A 22,159-nucleotide genomic window follows, 5' to 3' on the forward strand; every position below is an offset into this window, starting at 1 on the left:
TGCTCATGCTCTCTCTCACTATCTCTGTTGCTCTCTGTCTCTCTCTCTCTCACAGATAAATAAATAAAATCTTAAAAAAAAGAAAAGAGAAATGTAAAGAGGAAATGATGTCAGCCAAAGTAATAAATAAATTTCTATGTATATTTTTATAGTGAACTGGGAAAATAAGCCTTCTAAAATGTCTTAGATATTCTTCCATTTACATAATATATATTTTACAACTCAAATTTTCTCCAAATTTATCTGAATCTCAAGATACTTTCTAGTAATTCAAAATTATATGTTGTCTGGGTTAATCCTTAGTGTTTCATTTAAAAACAGAGATATTTATAAAGAGAAATAAGCAAATATGAATTCGAAGCTGCATTTGTATTGTGTAAAAGAAAAGCTTTCAACAGATACTATTTCAACTTGCAAACAGATAAATGAGATGATGTTTGATCTGATTCGTTCTGACATGTCTGCAGGCAGAATGCTTTTCAAGTCATTGCTGTGGACGGGGTCTGCAGTGGGATTATTCAGTGCCTCTCTGCTGAAGACTGTATTGACTGGCTACAAGCAATAGCAACCAATATTTCAAACCTCACAAAGCACAATGTAAGTAGTGATTTAAGGAATACCTGGCCATAGAGTTTATCAGCCATGGTAAATTTCTTCAGTATATATGTAATTTACAGCAACTGCTGGGTGTTTACCTAAGAGTGAATTTATATCCATCATGAAGGCTATTCTGGAATACTTATTTAAAGAAAATCACTTTATCTTGGGTTTTAGCCCAGAGTATCAGTTCAAGAATACTTACACATTTAATTTTTCATTCACAAACACGATAAACCATCAAAGTAACTTAAATAAGTGAAAGTAAATATGTACATATGTAGATATATGTACATATAAGTATAAAAGTATTCTGAACTAAAACAGTACTGAATTTCGAGATAGCATTATTGAGTTTCCTTTAGTGATTTTAGAATTGCAGCTGGAACTGTCTGATGGGGTAAGAGGTGAGGGTGAAAGACTCAGCATGGAGACTGAAGGTCCCACCTGGGTTGATGCTGGCACAGGAACAGTCAGAAGATGCACTGTGGGAGGCAGCAACCCGCCTCTTAGAGCCAATGGCTTCTCTACTTTTTCTCTATTTTCCTACTGCAACCTTTCTTTCCCCATTCTTATCTCTTCATTATCTCTATCTTCTCATTATTACTATTCTTTCATGACCTAATCAATCCTTTCTCCCCTTTACTTCTAGCAGAAGTATAGTCTAGTAAAATATGCAAAACTAAAAACATCACTTCACTGAGTACTGACATAGATCATTAAAGATTGTTTGATCTTAATGGAATATTATTGTTTAATAGACAATACTAGATACCATCCATATCTTTGTCTTAATATGCTCCTCCAAACACAACTCTTTTATGCCATGTTGGAGCATTTCAGTCCCAAGAAAATTTCACAGGTCTACTATGTAAATGGTCAAGCAGAAATATATAACTCTTTCTCAAACTCATGAACATACAAAACTCTCCTCACACAAATGACCATCCAGATCCAAGTATCTTTGCACAGATTTTGCTTTGAAATCTAGGAAAGAGCAAGGCCATGTACGTGTCTTCTGAGTGCATGTTGAAAGTGTTGCCTGGGAGTGGAACTGATAGGGATGGGACACGTGTGTGTTCAGTATTTCCTGGAATGCCATATGTTTTTCACTCCATGGCTGCAGTTCTCTTTCTATAGATCACCTCAAGACTCAGCATCATTGTGTCTTTTAAAATTTTGGTTTTTTGGTATCTGTGAAATTATGTCTCATTGTGGTGCTAATGAAGGGAAGCAAATTCTTTTCATAGTGTCTAAATGTGTACGAATACACCAAGCCTTGCCCAGGGACATCACCCAACAAGAAGACCTGGCCTGAGCATATCTGGCTTGAGCAGGAGTGACCCCCTTCCCCCACAACATCCAGTCTTTGCCAGCTTTTGGCTTCATCATATTGGAGTTGCAGAAGATGTTAAGAGATTTAAGACTACCCCCCCCCAAAAAAAAGTACAGTGTTCTCTGAGGATCATGCCTTTCCTCATTCTTGACGTCTTTTAGAGAGATTTCTAGGGATAAAGTACTATGAAAGCACTGTCTTTCTATTTCATTATATGCAGTAATTAGAGTGCCTAAAAAGTGAGCCAAGATCTTATGAGAAAAAAGTATTTTTAAAAGAATGAAATATTATTCTCTGATTGACTTATTTTGCTTAGCATTACACCCACTAGTTCTATCCATGTTGTTGCAAATAGCAAGATTTCTTTCTTTCTTTCCTTTTTTAATTTTTTGATAGCTGAGTAGTAGTCCATTGTGTGTGTGTGTGTGTGTGTGTGTGTGTGTATATATATATATATATATCACATCTTCCTTATCCATTCATCTGTCGATGGACATCTGTGCTCTTTCCATAGTTTGGCTATTGTGGAAGTTGCTGCTAGAAACATTGGGGTGCAGGTGCCTCTTTGGATCAGTACATTTGTAGCTTTGGGGTAAATACCCAGTAGTGCAATTGTTGGGTCATTGGGTAGCTCTATTTTTAACTTTTTGAGGAACCTCCATACTGTTTTCCAGAGTGGCTGCACTAGCTTGCATTCCCACCAACAGTGTTAGAGGGCTCCCCTTTCACTGCATCCTCACCAACATCTGTCATTTCCTGACCTATTAAATTTAGTCATTCTGACTCTTGTGGGGCCGATATTCTATGTAAACAGTACACGGGATTCAGGAGATTTATTTTTTAAATCTTGTGAAGAAAGACTGTAAAATATCCTATTCATAATTTTTATACTGATTACATATTAAAAATATTTAATTGGGTTAAATAAAACATGATTTAAATTTTTAAAAAAGTGTTAGATTTTTTAAATCCGAAGTTTTTCTCTACTAGATCCAAATTTACAATGACCCCATATCGTAGGAACATTCTCATGAAAACTGTTTTTGTGGAATGTATGTTTAGTTAGAATGCTGTGACCCAGAAGACAAGCATACCAGATGAAAGTGAAGATGCAAATGTCTCCATTCTTTATAAGCATAAAGAAGAACAAACCAGATTTTAGTGCTTGTTTTTCACCGTTGTGATAAGTACCACAAGAGAGGAAAGCAGATGACTTTCTTATCTAATGCTGAGAGATCCGTATGTTTAGTACGATAATGTTCCTGTATTAAAGTTATCTAGTTGTTCTTACATACCTTTGCAATTACGTTCTAACTGAATGTCCTTTTCATCTTGTAATCAGTTCTCACTCACAGTACTATGATTGCAACAAACTCCCACATACTTATAGCACTACATAAATGTTGAAAGGTCATTGGGAATAATAATCATATGTGAAAGTTAGATAGACTTCCGTGAGGAACAATGGCTGCCCAGATGATACAATTGATATGGTCGGTTCATATGATGAAAGACATGATACAGCTTGAGAATAGCTGGATGAGTTTTGTTTAGCATATTCTGATCATTCTCGTTCTCTTAATTTTTTATTCTAAAGAAGATAGAAATAATACTTTGCAGAAGGATATAGGAGGTTTTTTTTTTTTCTCTATATCTGCAAATACTTTGAGGGTGTATAAGCTTATGGGAGTGTAATTCTGAACAGTTTACCTGGTATTAATAGGTGCAAAAAGGAAAACATTGAGATAGATATCTTGGGAAATTTCACTCAAGAGATTACAATGCATAAACATAAATTTGAAAACAAGATCAACTGGAAAATGCATATAATTTGTTAAAAAGTAAAAACAAAAATCATATTATTGAAATGATATAAAACATATGTACTCGTAATGATTAAAAGGAAAATGAAATATTAAAATCTTATTATAGAAACTTTTTAATAATGAATCATATTTTAGTAATTGGACTAATTGGAAAATATACATAGGAGAAGGTTAAAAGAAAGCAAACAAAACAAACAAAAGCTCTGTTCTAGAATTACTCAAGTAATAGGCTAACCATTTGTTAATTCTTTGATTACTGATTTCCAGCAGTAATAACTCTGTGAAATAGGGAGATTTTCATACCTGTTTTATGTGGAAATTCCATTGTATTTCTTATCTAAAAACATTCTTTTTCCAGAAGGTCATTGAATATAAGAGTTAAAAATATTTAGACAAACACTTATTTCAATGTAGCACTATTCAAGGTGACTTCAAAATATTTATAGCGCATTTAGTAAATGGTATATAGTAGAAGAGGATGCACCAGGAACTTGTCTTAAAGTCATGCTTGCACAGAAGCCCATTCATTCTACGTGAACTATATACTCACACATTGGAAAGAAGGAATGACAGAGGCTACAGCTTACCAGGCTGTGTTCCAGCAGGCATAAACCAGCTCTCTGTGGGCATTTCCTATTATTTTGGGTACAGAAGACTTGAATAGATTGGTAAAGGTAAAACTCATGAATTGTAAAAAATAGTTAATACTTTTTAAATTCCCTCTTCTACTCTTTATTATTTTACCAAATACATGATCAAGTATCTATAGAAAGTTATTAATTTTTATTTCCATGATCACGTCATATTAAAAAAATTGAAGATTTTAAATACAGTGACAATGTAATGGGATGAAACTTTTGGGAAACTTGGTGGGGGGTAAATGTATTTTGCGTGTAGAAGAAATTTGAGTAATTGGGAGCCAACTGGCAGACTTTAATAGGTGCGTTTCTAAGATGACTCCCAATTTTCTCTACTTCCGATATGCACCGTTTATGCAATCCTCCCCCTTCATGTGCAGGTTCGGTAGTGAGTTAAGAAGCAGATGCTTCCCTGTCAAAATTTCAGAAGACGCTGTGGTTTCAACTGACCTGAATACAACCTGGTGAAAAACCCAGACAGAGAGGACCCAGCTAGCCCCCCTGGGTTCCTGCTACAAAAAATATAAGAGAGTAAATGTTTTGTTAAGTCACTGAGTGTTGGAGTTAGTTACACAGCAATAGCGAACTGCATTGTTTCCCAGAGCTGCTATAACAAATAACTACAAACTTGGTAGCTTAAAATGACATATTTTATTTTTGCACAGTTTTGGAAGGCAGAAGTCCCAAATCAAGGTGTCATCGGGGCTGCCTTTGGAGGCTCCAGAGGAGAATCTCTCCTCTCCCCTTCCAGCTTCTGGTAGCTGTCAGTATTTCTTGCCTCCATGGCTCAGGGCCACATCACAGTAATCTCTGCTTCCACGGTCACATCAAGTCTTGCTCTGTGTGCCTGTTCTCCTTTACGTGTCTCTTATAAAGACACTCGTTATTGGATTTAGGGCCCACTCAGATAATCCAGGATAATCTCTCCCCAAGATCCTTAACTTAATTACATCTACAAAGATCCTTTTTCCAAATAAGGAAACATTCGCAAGTTCCAGGAATTCGATGTGGATATCTTTTTTTTAGTGGTGGGAGGGCAGTCATTGTTTGGTGTACTGCAAAAACTAATATGGCAGGCAAACAACAACTTAGATTCAGATATTATGTTCTGATTTATTTTCCAAGGTGGTGTATCTAATTTCAGCTGAATTTTCAGTCTTTATTCTGTACTTCATGAGAATGAACCTAGAATGTTTTTCAGTTCATTCATGGAATTAAGGTATCCCCTTCTCCCTCTTGCTTGTCTCTAGGATTTCCCCCACAGTGTCTGCTCCCAGAGAAGAGCTGTCCTTGATCTGTCCAGAAAGTCAGAGCTTCTCTCAAACTATGGTCTCCTGCACTGTTGTATATTTCCTCATGACTAAACCCTCCTTCAGGGCAAAATAGCATGAAAAAAAAAAAAGAGAAAAAAATGAGAAGGATCCCGCCAATAATGGGAAGCCCTCTTCCTAGTTCTTTATTCTAAAAGGTGGGTTTTCTCTTGGGATTTCTAGGTGCTCACAGTGCCACTGCATTCGTAACAGCAGCTGTTTGACAGCCTGGCCTTGGAGCAGAGTCACCACCCAAAAAGAGAAAATGTCATGAGTGTCCTTTCCAGAACGCATGACTCACAGGGGGCCCTTTCTGGTCAGGTCTCTGGTCAGAAAGATGCGCTTTTCTCACAGTTTTGCTGTTCGTGATCTAATTTGTCTTCATCTTATGTCAACTCTGGGAAATAAAGGAAACAAAAACAAAACAGAACAAAAACAGGAAACCCACTGTAATCATATTAGTTGTTATTTAATTTTTTCTTCTCTCCCCAGTGTCCTTGTTATTATTTTCTTTAAAGATTTTTCATGTAGTAGTCATTTGAATTTTGCCCAGTGTATTTAGTTATGGTCAGAGCAGAAATGGGCTGCAGTGGGCTTATTTATTTTTGTCTAAAACTGGAAGCAGTAGTTACTTTTAATAGAAATAAATGTAAGGGAAAAGGCAGTGTACTAAAAGAAAATAATTGCTATCCTATCTTGACATAGCTTGGAAATATCCTTTAAGAATCCAGGTAAAATTAAGTCATTTTCAGTCAAATAGAAAGATATAGGAGATTCATACGAAAGGATGTTGAATCAAAGAAATACTGAAGTGATTTTTTTTTTTAAGAAAAGAAAAATAATTCTAGATACAGGCTTGAAGATGTGGGAAGGAATGAATAGTAAGGAAAATGATAAACATGTGAAGAAATTTAGGTGAACATTGAATAAAATAATATTACTTTTTTCTTGAGGTATTTAGATAAACAGAATTAAAATGTGTCCCAAAGCAATATCATGTATGCCCAAAAGAATTCAATGTAAAACCTGATATGTCAAAAATAGAATTTTTTATTTATTAGAGGAAGCCCTAACTTGATAGGCAAAGTGTGTAACTTAAAAATTAACAAGGGAACAAGTGAGAAAATAATGTTAATACAGTAAAAGAACTCCACAAGAAAAGAAAAGAAATAAAAATAAAACAGCACAAGTTGAACAAGTAGGAAGCATAGAGTAAGATGGTGATTTTAAGTCCAAATATATTAAGTATTTACAATAGAGTTAAATAGACCAAACTGTCTAGTTGCATATAAAGATTGTAAAACTGGACAACAATATCAACCAAAATAACATTTATGTATTTCTTACAAGAGAAAGTATAAAATCAAGACATTAGTAGAACAAAAGTAGAAGTACAGAGAAATGCAGTGCAAACAATACTCAAAGATAGATGTGGGAGCTTTGTAGGTATCAGGTAAGGTGAACTTCATGGCAAATATATTACCAAAGGTAGAGATGGTTGCTTCATAATAATAAACATTTAATTCACTAGGCAAAGAAGGAAATGCAAATACTTATATCACCTGGAATTGAAAATACCTATTATTTGGGATTGAAAAAGTAGATTGAAAAGAAAAAATAAGTGCAATTCCAGAGCTAGAACCACAAAATAGTTAAGACATATTTATGACAAAGAGGAAAGAAATAGCATGGATTGTGTGATCACAAGAGAAAAATGACAGATTCATGCAACTCTTCATTTTAGCCTATAGAGAGTCATTAGCACATTTTTCCATCACACACAGGTGGAAATTTCCCATTAAACCATTCACTGAGCACTAAGCGAGTCTGGGATACCTCCCCAGCAATGCTTCTGGAGTGGAGAACACTGTAGTTATTTTTCTATTAAAACCTTTCAGCTTCTCTCACTGGGATTCCTTAAGGCCAAAATAGTTCTTCTCAGATTATCACTATCAATATCCATCCTACATATACCCTTTAAATGTTGACTGCCCTANCCCCCCCAAAAAAAAAAAAAAAAAAAAAAAAAAAAAAAAAAAAAAAAAAAGAATAACCATGTATTTGTTTTAAAAATTCTTAATTTTTAATCTATAAGTTACAAAGAGTACCTGAAAAGAAATTTGAATATATGATTTAGTCAATAACTCTAAACCAGCACTTAAACTTGGTTTTGTTTTGTCAGATTTTTATTCTGTGCATCTATGATGGGCAGAATAATGGACTCCCCAAAATGTCAAGTCTTAATTTCTAGAGTATGTTATCTCACATGGCAAAGACAGTGAAGGTTGTATTTGGAATGAATTTTGCTAATCAGCTGACCCTCAAATTGATTAGGCTGGATTATCCAGGATTATCCAATGTAATCACTAGTGTCTTTAAAAGTGAGAGAAGGTAAGAGGTACCTTGGTGGCTCAGTCAGTTGAGCATCTGACTCTTGATCTCAGCTCAGGGCTTAATCTCAGTCATAAGTTTAAACCCCACATTGCGCTCCACATTGAGCGTGGAGCCTACCTTAAAAAAAAAATGGAAGAAGGTAAAATGAAAGAACTATGGAAATAGCAATGTGAGGTGTAGGTTCTGACATTGCTGTCCCTGAAGATGCAGGAAGGGACCAGAACTTAAAGAAAGCTAGGAGGCCAGTAGCAACTGCCAAACACAAGGGGATGTTGCCCCTCCAGCGCCTCTAGAAAGGAATATTCATCCCTGCCAGCATGTTGATTTTATGCCAGTGTGACACATTTAGGACCTCTGACCTACAGAACTAGATAAGTGTTTGTTTTATTTTCAAGCCACTAAGTTTGTAGTAACTTGTGATCGCAACAATAGAAAACGAATTCAGCATCTAGACAAATCCGCTGTATTTTTTTCACCTAATCTAAATCTCATGGTTTAATCTGAAAAGTATACCTCTAGTCTTGTCACATTTAGCCTTCTCAGAATAGCCACAAAATGCACTTGCATATATCAGAAAAACAGTCTAATATGCATATTATTAATTAATCCAAGTGCAAAGCAGAATATAATATCATTTGAGTCCATACATCCTTTAAAAACAGCTTACTTATAATATTACAACAAAAATAATCATAATGGTTGAGTTGAAACACACTAACGAAGATGTCTTTGGAGTTGGAAAGAGGGTATGTTTTTCTCAGTGCCTTGACAGACATGGCTTAAAACCTTCAAATACTACGGGAAATGAGACAGGAGAAATCATCTGAAGCCTGTGAGAACTGCTGGTGCCAGAAGAGCAAGCATGACTGGACCAGTCTCTTGGACAGAGGTCAGAACTAAAGTCAAGGGTAGTCACTGTGACGGTGTGATGTGGGGAGTTCTGTCTGACTTGGGGAACAGCAGCAGCAGTGGCTCTGAGCAAGGAGCTGGTGCGTCCAACCTGACTTGGTCCTAATCAAACAGAGCAGCACCTCAGTCCTATGTCCTCGCATTTTCGGTCCTTACCACCACCTATGCTGAACAAATATGAAGGGAATGAATGAGTCAGTCAGTCAATCAGTAGTTGTTTGAAGGACAGATTACTGCAAAAGTGGGGGAAACAAGAGGGAAAGGGGAAATTGAGCTACACTAAGGACTGCAGTGAGAACTTCTCATTAAATTCTTATAACTCATTAAATAGTACTCGTGAAATTCTTACAACTTCGGAAGCATCATCTGGTTTAGAATAGCTGTGAAGAAAAGGCCCTGTAAGCGCTGTTCACCATAGATGATTCCTGTAGACTGGACATATTTCCCTGCCCCTCATAAATCTCTACCTCTCCTAATAGTTGTCTGATAAACAAGTTTTTTTTTTCTTTTTGAAATAAATCTTCTTCATATAACTCACTGAATGACTTTCTAAGGGGCAAGAACAGAAAAATACAGTGGACCTAAGGGTCAGGAATAAATAGACTGTAATTCATATATCTGATTGTAAATCAAGGCAAATACATTTGAACACCTCTATATTGCACAAGGGCTATGATTCTCTTATGAACATTTTTATCTGGGTTCCTCGAACCTTCTTATTAGAACAGACCATGGAAGTCATCTAGCCCCATCTCCCACCCAATTAAGAAATATCTCCTGCCAAAGTCCCTTCAGACAACTCTATACTGGAAATCTTTCAGTGACAAGAAAGCCACTGTTTCACAATGCAGCAACTGAATCTTTCACAACTCAGTATCAGGAAATGCTTCCTCATACTGAATAAAACTCTCCTGTAGGTTTCATCCTTTCATCCATTTGTACTAGTTTTGCCTTGGGAAGGACACACACTAATTTAAATTTTTACTTTTTTTTTTTTTTTTTTTACTTTTACTTGGCAACTCTTCTGATATAAAAGGGCAAGAATTGTATGCCACAGGCTGTTTTTTTTTTTTTTTTTCCAATAGAAATATCTCTGATGCCTTCCTCCCTGGGTTTTCCCATCCTGATCCCAGTCCCTGGACGTAGAAGCTCTTTTGAATAAGTACAGTATTAATTATGCCTTTAAGTTTTTGTTACTAACATCACCATGAACTCAAGTTATCTTAAAGTTTCATTATTATCTTGACATGTATTTACTGAATTTGCAGTATCCATTTACATACATTTACATATAATTATATGTGAAAACATTCAATGACATTACATTTTATTGTGATGATTAATCAAGGTTTGTGTTTTCTCATTAACTAATATACTACATTAGCAGTAGTGAAAAAAGTTCAAAGTTTAAGTATGTGCTTTATATTTAAGTACACTTATGAGTCAGAAAAACTGGTTCTTGTTTTGGTTACACCAATTACAAAATATTCCAAGTTATGCAAGCAATCAACTATACTAAACCATTTAAGAAAAAGCTCAGTTCCTTAGTTTCTTAACTTTTCAAAGAATGAGCTGTCATTGTTCTTGTCTTCCTTACTAGGTTATGATGAGATTCAGATAAGATATTTCTGCAGCCGCTAACTACCATAGCCGCTAACTACCATACTGTATAATTTTAAAGAGCGATATTATATTTACATTAAATTAAGCCTAATATTTTACCCCACATTTTTAGAAGAATGTGATACAATGTAAATTCAATAAAATTTTGTAGATATAAGTAAATTAATAAAAATACAAAAGTACTAAAGATACGTTTTCTTTCTTAATGTTTCTTAATATTCACAGTGACTTCCTTTCAGAGTACAGGATGGAAAGGTTTCGATGTATAACTTTATAAAGGAGATACATGAAAACTATAACCACAGCAAGTGATCAAAGCTGACTTTAACAGTCACAGTCATGTCGATAGTATGTACCCTTGATATGATGTAGTAAAATTGGCATTTTATCTCTGTGGTCTCCCTCCCACAAATCTATAACCTCTGTTGTGTCATGAGAAAGGCATCAAAAAATGCCAGTTGATGAAGAATCTACAAAATACTTGACCATTACTCCTCAAAACTGATGTCATAAAAAACAAGGGAAGTCTGAGAAACTGTCACAGCCAAGAGTAGCCTAACTCCTTAGGGTAATGATGACTAAATATAATATGGTATCCTGGATGAGATTCTGGAATAGAAAGAGGATATTATATAAAAACTAGAGAAACATTAAGAAAGCATGGACTTTAGTTAATAATAATGTATTGATATTGGTTCATTAATTACAAAAAATATACCTTAGTGATGAAACATACAGTGCTAGTAATGGGGAAACTAAATGTGTGGTATATGGGAATAACTATCTTTGGAATTTTTCCATAAATCTATAACTGTTTTAATACAAGTATAAGTAACATACAGTCATATTAGTTCCAGGTATACAATATAATCATTCAACAATTCCATATATTACTCAGTTCTCATCAAGATAAGTGTTCTCTAATCCCCTTTAACTGTTTTCCCATCCCACCACCTACCTTCTCTCTGGCAACCACCAGTTTGTTGTCTGAATTTAAGAGTCTGTTTTTTTGCCTCTTTTTCTTCTTTGTTGATTTGTTTAGTTTCTTAAATTCCACATATGATTGCCAATAAATCTAAAACTGTTTTTAAAATAAAATGTTTATTTTAAAGAATAAAGTGTATATATAATGCAAATATATGTATATTTATTGACATTAACACCAGATATTGACATATTTTTGAGATAATTGTCAGCTCCCTGATTTGTTTATCTATTTATTTACTCAAATATTTTTGAAGGACTATAGTGTTAATTTGCTAGGGATTGGTACTATAATTTTGAGCAAAATGGATAGTCTTTGTCTTTATGGAACAAATAGTCCAGTGGAGGAGGAGACATTAATTAAATAAACAAACAAGTAAATGTGGAATTACAACTTTCAAAAGTGGCATGAAAAAGTGTTATGAGAGGTTAAATCTATATGTACACACAGATGTAAGGATAACTTCCTAAAGTTGATATATGAATAATGAATAAGAATAAGATAGGTGAATTGGTGGGGAGAAAACATTGTATGCAGAGATAATAATACCTATTCATACAAGATAAAAAATTGATAGACTTAATCACAACAATGAATCTCATTTAATATGGAAATTGTCACTGGTGGTGGGTAAAATGAAAATGTTTAGATCAAAATAAGCAAGTTTTTCATAAATCTTATTTTTAAGACAGATCATTAATTTGATATATATATATATATATTCCTCTTATATCTGTGGTGTTAAATGCCCATTTTCTAATGAAATAATGATTATTATAGAAGTGTTATTTTATCTGATGTGTGTGTTTAATAAAATAAGAGAATGTGTACCCCATGGCATTGCACCAAACTATTTAATGTCTTAATTCTCCAAGAAATACATCTCCATATTGTTGAACTAGAGCCTTGCCAAATAGGGCAGGTCTAGATGCATCCCTAAAATAACTGGAAACTTCAAAATCATTTATTGTAGCTCACTGAATACCAGGGCTGGATGGAAATCATTAAGAAGAGGTTGGATTTTCGAAAGTCCCCAAGACCACTCTTCAAATATTTCTAAGGCTGATTTCATGTAACTCCAGAACATTTGTGATATTAATTGACTAAATTACAAAAATAGTCACACATGCACACATATGATATGAAAGAAACAAATACTTACAGAAGGTTAAGGTAATAGAAAAGACTATGAACTGCATGACTGTGTCAGGAACTTACTAATCAACCATTAGTATCTGTATAGCTAGAATTGAAAGTAGGAAGTAATATGACTTCAAAACACTCTGCGGTTTGATCAGTCAAAGGCAGTCGAAAAGAACCCTTTTGCAAAGGTATTTTTCCAATGAGGAAAAAGCATGAGTTTTGCGATCATCAGCCTTGACATGAAGTCCTAGCTTCTCTACCTATGAGTTCTAGGGGGTGGGGTTCATAATTCTCCTCATAAAGAAGCTCTAAGTTAAGCTTCAATCAATGTGAGGGTTAAATGAAGAGAGTACTTTAAACATTGTGGCCCTTAAGTGATGCTGAAACATTTGCAGTTTTCCCTCTCTCCAGCTGCATTCTAAATGAAATGACTTAATCCATAAGCCATCAATAAATGACAGGATCAATTTGCTTATTGTATATGAGGTTGCAACTCTTTGTTTTGTACAACAGTCATTTGAGATTCTGAAAGATGGTTGTTTGGGTAACAAAATGTTGATGAAACTGGATATAATAAGTTAAAATGAATGTCTAGTAGTGACTACACCATTAAGCAGATTCAATTTTAGGCAAGTCAAAGGTCTACACCAAAGTTCTCTCATGTTTAAATGAAACAGAGGAGGCAGATAAAATGTATAGTTTCCTTTCAGCCAGCGTCTCATAAATCCAATCTTCCCAATCACTCTCTTCTACTACACCACTAAACTAATCCTGATTGATAAACAAAGTTTCATTTGACATTTCCAAGGTTAACTGCTAACATAGAGGAATGACTTCTTTTCTTTGTTTTTTCTTCCAAGATGTTATTTAAATTCAAGTTAGTTAACATATAGAGTAGTATTGGTTTCAGGAATAGAATTTAGTGGTTTATTGCTTGCATATAATACCCAGTGCTCATCACAAGTGCCCTCCTTAATTCCCATTACCCATTAAGTCCATGCCCCACAGCCTCCCCTTCTTCAAACCTGTTTGTTTCCTATAGTTAAGAGTCTCCTATGGTTTACTTCTCTCTCTGTTTTTCTTATTTTACTTTTTCTTCCCTTCCCCTGTATTCCTCTGTTTTGTTTCTTAAATTGCACATATGGGTGAAATCATATGGTATTTTTCTTTCTCTGACTTATTTCGCTTTGCATAATACACTCTAGTTCCAGCCACGTCATTGCAAATGACAGGATTTCATTCTTTTGGTTGGCTGAGTAATATTCTATAGTATATATACACCACATCTTCATCCAATCATCAGTCGATGGACATTTGGGGTCTTCCCATTATTAAGCTATTTTTTATAGTGCTGCTATAAACATTGGGGTTCACGTGCCTCTCAAATCTGTATTTTTGTATTCTTTGGATATCTCCTCCTCTTCTTAAACCCTTTCTTAATTCTTTAATATGTATATGTATATAAATGTGTGTGTATAATATGTTTTTTTTCTCAGCATGTATTTCTTTTACTGGAATGAATTATGTAACTTGAAAAGTATTACTTGTGTATGCACATCTAGATGTTAGATAAATAGATGATAGATGATAGATACATAAATAGATAGAAATGTGTTTCTATTCTCAAAGGTTCATTGAAAATTAGTATGATCTTAAATAAGAATATTTGATTGCACAGTGAGAATCTCAAAGTATGTAATTCACATTGTATTATGTGGGAGTAGATTCTCTTCCCCAGATGTTTTTATCAATTAAGAATGCTTTCAATGAAAAATAAGAGAAATCTTAAGTACTGATGGAGTAAATAATTGGGTTTCATTCCCAACTGACAAGAATTCTGGATGGTGACATTTACTGGCTTTGTTTTGGTGCTCAGGGAAGCCACCAAGTATCCATCTTCTATCTATACACAATATTGCTTTCCACTACCATTAGAGTGTTGACTTTTACCTTGTTTGCACCTCATGGTCACACTAGGGCTTCAACAGTTCCAAATATCACTTTAGTCTTTGGGACAGGAAAAAAAAGGAAAGAAGGACAAGTAGCACCATTTACACATCTCCCCTTTCATCAAGCTAAGAGAAAAGTTTGATAAAGGGGGTGAGATCAGGGAGGTGAAAGTGGCTAGTCTCTATCATTTTTGTTGTTACAGTAGGAAATTACTGAGAAAAGAAGATTGTGAACAGCTTTTGAGACAAATAACCAACAGTGTCTGCCACATTATTTAATATTAAAATCGTACTAATCCTAAAGTAAATGTGTATATAACCAATATCCTCTCTGATTTTTGTGAGATAATCACAGTCTTTCAGAATTCTCTCTCTCTCTCTCACACACACACACACACACACACATACACACACACACACACACCTTTAATCAGTCCTTTGAATTGACTCAGCAGGTATTTCACTCATCTTTTGTCTTTTACACATTTACCTTCAGAAGTGAAAACAAATTCATTCTGGAGTCATATGTTTAATTCATAGAGATCTGCAATATTAGATGGCAAACACTTGCAGGTTGAAATAATAGAATATTTTTTCCCTAAAAATGATGGTTGTGAAAAGCTAAAGGAAAAACTATTATGTCTGCCGCGTTGAAAAGGCTTGTAAAGCTTGTAGGTGAATTGAAAGTCATGACAAAATAAAGCAGAGCACAAAGAAGATTAAACTGACAATGAACTAAGGGCTGTGATCAGAGGTTGCAGAGTGTGGTTCTGACAGGCATAAGTGTCACTTAAGTAGACTTTTTCTTCCTTTTTATAGCTGCTGACATTTCTGAGTCCTTAGATGTACTTTTTAGTGCTAGCGTGTTGTTGTTTCCTACATTGTTTTTCCTCATGCACCAAAATATGAATGTTAGACATGCAGGTGTCAACTAAAAATGGGTTATACAGAGTGAAATCAAACTGCAGAGTCAGTAATTTAAATCAGAACAAAACCAAGGGAAAGTTTGGGCATTACACTGTGCATATTTTTGACAATCATATTTTTGTTTTTTACTCAATTAGAGTTTATTCTGGCATGTTAGGTCAGGAGAGATTTCAGTAAAATAACCTACTTTGTTTCTTGGAAAACTACTAACTAAAATTTAAATAAAGTTCCTAATTTTTGATACTGAATAATATTAGCTAATTTTCATTTGTACAACCCAAAACATCTGCTTTGATGTTAGCTGAATAATACAGTCATTATAAAACGGGCAGTGTTACTGGACACAATTTATATGCCACCGTCAGTTCACCCGGCTCTGCCTGCATGACCCCATCCCCCCCCACCCAATAGGACTCATTCTTTTGCCTTTCTTTCTGGCCAGAACACTCACAGTTCTTAATGTTCTCCAGCTTTAGAGCCACAGGAACTTCCCAGGGGCCTCAGCTTAACATACTCACCCCTTTAGCCACCTGCAGTGCCTAGGGTTGGACTTCAAGATGGCCTTCATCATGCCCGTAGTGGCAGAAGCCAATCCCACTGAGCCCACCAGCTGCCCCCACACTAATGGCAACTCAGTAGGAATGTGCAAACTGATACCAATGGGACATACATCATCTAGTGCGAGACAAGGGGCAAAAAGGAGCTAGCTAACAAATTACTTGCCCTTTCCAAATAGATGAACGATTTGGAAATGCAGTAATTGCATACAGGTGTATCACATTTGATTGAACACCAACAATGTTTCATGGAGAAGCTATTGCCAGCTCAGTGATGCAGGCAACTTACCACCTTGTATTTGCATTCTGCTTTTCTGCCTTGCTTCCTTTTACCTTTCACTCTTGCTTCCTTGGGATTGAACATTCTCCCTCAATAGAAGTTTAACATCTATGACTTCCTCAGGCTATATTTCTAGGGAAGCAAGACTAAGGAATTACCTTTTCCCTCTAAATGTTCTTTATAGGATACTAAACATTCCATGGGGGATGCATTCTTACTTAGTAGCAGTGCAATATGGAAGAAGAGGTATAAATGAAGTGTGCTAAGTAGGTAGATGAAGGGCCATTAGGAAATTATGCAAGAAATCATTTTGAATTTACAGTCACACAATTGAATACATCTCAAAAGACCCTTATTCTATGATGGAGCTTAAAAGCTGAGGGTACCTGACTAGGGTGCAGAGGTGGCTATAAACATTTACTGAGAATTAAGTCTGGTTTATTATGTATAACCACTGCATTTTCTTCACTAAGAGTCCTGCCTAATAACTTAGCAATGGTAAACCTAATTTCTTCACATATGATTAATATTGACATATTAAAAAATGTTTCATCACTTCCTGAAACCCATGGTTCCTACACTGTGCAGGCACACCTACCCTGCAGCCAGTTTTTCTTTTTTTTTTACTTTTATATTTTCTTACACTGCCTGTTTTAACACTCATTCCAAAACTTAGAATTATTTGTTGCATGTTTGTTTTGCCAGCTAATACCAGATGATTTTTGAAGGTAGAAATCCTACATCCTTGGCATTCACTTGATGTCTGACATACAGTCATTTCTGAGGTTTAATGAATTCACAGAAGAAAGAATAAGTCAGCTCCAAGTGAATAAACATATGCATTTATAAATGGTTGCAACCTACTTCCAACTTTTAGCCTTTTAAGTCACAGTAAGATTAAATAGATAATGTAGATATTGAGATATATATATAGATACAGATATAGATAGATGTGTGTGGTATATATAGTATTTATCATATATATGCTAATCTTAAAGATAATGACAGGTAGAATTGAAAAATTCTTGTACTAGGAAAAATAAATTTTAAGAACACTCATTTGCATATAATACTGAATCATACTGAAATATTGATTTACTGTTAATAGATATGTTTTTAGAAGCAACATGGCATACTTTTAAAATTATATCCATAGGAATGGGGAGTAACCAAGGTAGCAATGGCATGGAATCCATATCCTGAAAAAAAATGGATGAAAAATATGAGCTGAAATGTGGTCTTCTGAGGCAAAAATCATTTTTTGATTCTTCCCTCTACATGGTAAAGGTAGAGTTTTATCAGCAGCTGTAGAATGGGTATGTTGCCTTATGATCTTATAAAGATCTCTCTTAGTCCTCACACATCTGTTAAATAATATTGCTCACAAATCTTTAAGGGAATTGGAGGACTGTTTCTTGCTTCCATAAGAATGATTTGCTCGGGTAAATCTTCAAAATTGATTTTCATGGGAAAATATACCTTGTTAGCAGGGTCCTTCAGCATCCATTCTGAGAACACACAACTTTAGCCACCAAAATTGACTTGTTTATGAGGTATAAAAATAAGAGATTAATAGAACTCGGATAAAAAGTTTTAATGTTGGGGCGCCTGGGTGGCACAGCGGTTAAGCGTCTGCCTTCGGCTCAGGGCGTGATCCCGGCGTTGTGGGATCGAGCCCCACGTCAGGCTCCTCTGCTGTGCGCCTGCTTCTTCCTCTTCCACTCCCCGTGCTTGTGTTCCCTCTCTCGCTGGCTGTCTCTATCTCTGTCAAATAAATAAATAAAAATTTAAAAAAAAAAAGTTTTTAATGTAAGGTCACTGATCTTCAAACATTTGAGGGGGAAAAACTATCCCTAAAGACATTAAAAGTAGGACGAAAGAAATTTTTAAAAGGAATATTTGAATATCCTATTGTATTTCTTTTTTGGCCTGAAGAGAGAGTCACAAGGGGATATTACTACTTTAGTTTCTAAATACAATCAGTGATGCTAAAAATGAATATACAAAATTAAAGGATTCCAAAAATAAGAGTAATATTTAAAACAAATGGACAGTCTTATTACACCAAATTTTATTTTTAATCAGTTAGTTCCAAACTAATCTTTACTAGAGCCAGTTGTGTATTACCCTTATCTCAATTTAACAGATCTGCTGTAATAATTAAACTTCCTTTAAGGGGTTTCCATCATCAACATTCATGAAATGTTGTCAAAGAAAAAAGAAGACACATATTTATCATTTTCCCCAGCATTTAATCAAAATGAATATTATTCTTTAAAGTAGAGTTCATAATATTTATTTTGGAATATGTTCGCTTTTGATATTGGATAAATTAAAGTAGTTGATTTACCATGATTATTTTCATTTCTTTAGAATAAGAGACTCATCTGAAAAAATTTGTAATATAAGAATTCAATGACTTTATATTTGTACTTCTAGCTTTTTGAAGCAGTCTCAAACTTAAAATTCAAAGTTCTAATGAAAAGTCTTTAATGAAATGAAAGTCTTTAAATTCAGTAATACTGATTTAAATTAAACTTTTAATATTATAGGAATATATTCTTGCATATAATACAGCTTCAAAATACTTATTTCTTTAAATGTAAGACTTCGTCAATACCAAAGATTCCTACAAGGAAAAAAAAAATCCCTAATAGAATAAAATAAGAAGACAGAATAAATGGTGAAAATATTTGACAAAATAGAATGTATCATTTTTCTAACATTATTTAACATCTATAAAACTATGTAGATGATATGCAGCAAGTAAAATTTTTAGTAATTAATTATAAGATCTAGAAAATAACTTTCTTTTCTATTTCATTTTATCCCAAACATGAAGATTCTTCTCATGTTGGGTATTTAATTATTCTTCCCTTTAAAAAAATCTATTCAAAATCCTGCCAGAGTATTTCTGTATTACTTGACTTTTATATTTATTGGGCCTATTGTTTTCTAGAAAATCAAACACCTCATTTGCTATTTGAAGTATTAGTGTTGGTAGAAAAATGTATTTTAGAATATGTCCTTCCATTTGTTTTTAATTTTAGATTTGAAGTGCAGAACAGTATAACATGAAAATTTATTGCAATAATAACATTTATTGCTAGTGTTTTTATTAGCATATTATTACATATACATTAAAATATGTGTCTTTCTGTTTACATATATAAAATAAAATTACCATCCTCTTGTGTAGATGATATTAGCCTTTGTTCAAGTAAGGTTTAATCATGAACATTTTCCCATGAAAATAATTCTATTCTGAGATTACCCACTTCTAATGGACTAATAGGTGCTTAACTTTCCATGTATCATAATTAATAAATGGATGATTATTACCTAACATATAAATCATTTAAAATATATAATTAAATAATAGTGCACTTTGGATTTGGGGGGCATATTAAATCAGTTAAAACACTGCTGATTATATCTTAATATAAGTATTTAGAAAAAGAATCAAAGAACATGAACATTTTTAGTCTCGCAAACCAAGATTATGTCTTAATCCAAACAGCTGAATCAAGGCTGGTTTGAAGTTTTGTAGAGTTCTGTTTACTCTTTTTTTTTCTCCTTTCCCAGTGCTCTAGCCCTCCAGGCCTTTGAGCTGAGAGTACAATCTATTCCTGGGAGCTCTTCTTAGCCCGCTCTGAATTCTCCTTGCTTACCTCTCAGCACAGCAAAATTCTAAAACTGTTGTCTGCTTTTGCATAATTTTCAGATTAATATCTTTAACCTTTCATCCTGACTTGATTCAGAACTCAGCAAATATCTTGAGGTGAAACCCAATTTTGTGTTCAAAGCCTTACAGATCACAAATGCTGCCAATATTATCCTATGAGAAAAGTAAATTCTCTGTTTCTTTCTCATTCTGGGCAAATTATGCTTTTCAATCTCTTCTAGTGCCAATTCAGTGTCTACAGAAGGCCAGCCCACCTCTGTGTGCTCATCTGTCTGGGACCTTACCTATGCTCACCCTTGTGACAACAGGTGTTCTCAGATGCCTTCAAACAAAATGCTTTTAATCAGTTCACCATTCCATTCCAGTTGTCATCAACAGGAAGGTAGCTGTGCTTCATGCTTTCTCATCCTATTTAGGAGCCTAATGATTTTGCTTTCTTTCTGAAATATGTCTGCATTGAATATGGACTGCATTGGAGGCTAATGGATGATACATTGTTCTTCAAGTAATTAACCTCTTGCTCCACTATAGCTCTCTCTTTAAATTTAAAATACAACCTTTATCATTAACTCAGTATATACATTTTAGATTACATTATTTTTATTATTATATTTTTATTTTTATCTATTTTATATTTTATATTTTTTCAATATTATTTCTTCAGTTAATTATCTGTTGAAAGTCATGCGCTCATTTAGTTTTGCAGTTGTAAAAACCCGTTTTCATTATTGTAATTCTACATGCACTTAAAATTCTAAATGCATTTGAATGGCTGTGGATATTAACCTTAAATACCCTCCAGTATATTTGACCATTTATTCTTTTTTTTCTTTTTTTTTTAAATTTAATTTTATTATATTGTGTTAATCACCATACAGTACATCCCCAGATTCCGATGTAAAGTTTGATGCTTCATTAGTTGCGTATCAAGAATAAATGGTCACTGGGTGTTATGCGCAACTATTGACCATTTATTTTTGATGGGCCCGTAAAAGTCTAAATATACTTGCACTTAAATAATATCACCAGAAATTTTAATTTGGAAAAAATTTGACAGGAATGAATCTACATAATCTACATATTTCAAATTAGGTTAATTGTTATGAATTTTATTCTTCTTAGGGTGGTCAAAAGCATTTTGTTCCATTTCTGCATCTTTTATTTTTTTTTCAAACTGAAGACTATTGATTTGGATATATATAAATGGTATTCAAACACTTTAAAATCTTAGTCGTTTTTAATCTAATTGTATTGGGTATTTTTCATATAGTAGGTTATCTTCCTCTAATGACATGTGCATTCTGCCCTTTTTAATAGTCACATTTTTGCATTCTATTTTTCACCATATTATCTGGGCTAAAATTTTTAATGCCACTGTTGAATAATAATGACAAGGGCAATTTTTTATATTCTTTTGTTAAATGGATTTCATATGTTTAATTTTTAATTATGATATTTGTTTATTTGAAATAAATGTTGATTCTATATAATGTAAAAATGTCACTACTTTCTTATTCTACTTATTCTATTTCCTTTACTATTCTTTTATAAAGATTAGAATTGTATTTTAAAAAGTGGTTTTGCATATCTATTTATGAGATTAAATTATTTTTCTTCTTAATATACCTGTCACTTAGATGTGTTTCCATAAACCATAGCTGACTGACAAATAGGTTTTTATATGTAGTCCCCACTGTCTTTGAAATTTAAAGCAAACATTAAAATTTGCATATTGAGATTTGTCATAAAAATTAAATTTCCAGAATTTTTTTAATGATTTTATTTATTTATGACAGAGAGAGAGACAGCCAGCGAGAGAGGGAACACAAGCAGAGGGAGTGGGAGAGGAAGAAGCAGGCTCCCAGTGGAGGAGCCTGATGTGGGGCTGGATCCCCGAACCCTGGGATCATGCCCTGAGCTGAAGGCAGATGCTTAACGACTGAGCCACCTGGGAGCCCCCAGAATTTCTGATAAAAATAAAAACCATGTTATATTTTGGC

The 22,159-nt window shown here is 34.1% G+C and overlaps 1 protein-coding gene across 1 annotated transcript in view; it reads left to right on the top strand.

Moving 5' to 3' along the window:
• Positions 1-22,159, top strand: part of SNTG1 (syntrophin gamma 1) — a 556,874-nt gene that overhangs the window by 382,082 nt on the left and 152,633 nt on the right. The window contains exon 11 of the mRNA XM_034650177.1: positions 468-597. Within this exon, the coding sequence (XP_034506068.1) occupies positions 468-597 (130 nt within the window). The remainder of the gene's footprint in view (positions 1-467; positions 598-22,159) is intronic.

Source organism: Ailuropoda melanoleuca, unplaced genomic scaffold (genome assembly GCF_002007445.2).
Source record: "Ailuropoda melanoleuca isolate Jingjing unplaced genomic scaffold, ASM200744v2 unplaced-scaffold11384, whole genome shotgun sequence".
Classification (NCBI taxonomy): Eukaryota; Metazoa; Chordata; class Mammalia; order Carnivora; family Ursidae; genus Ailuropoda; species Ailuropoda melanoleuca.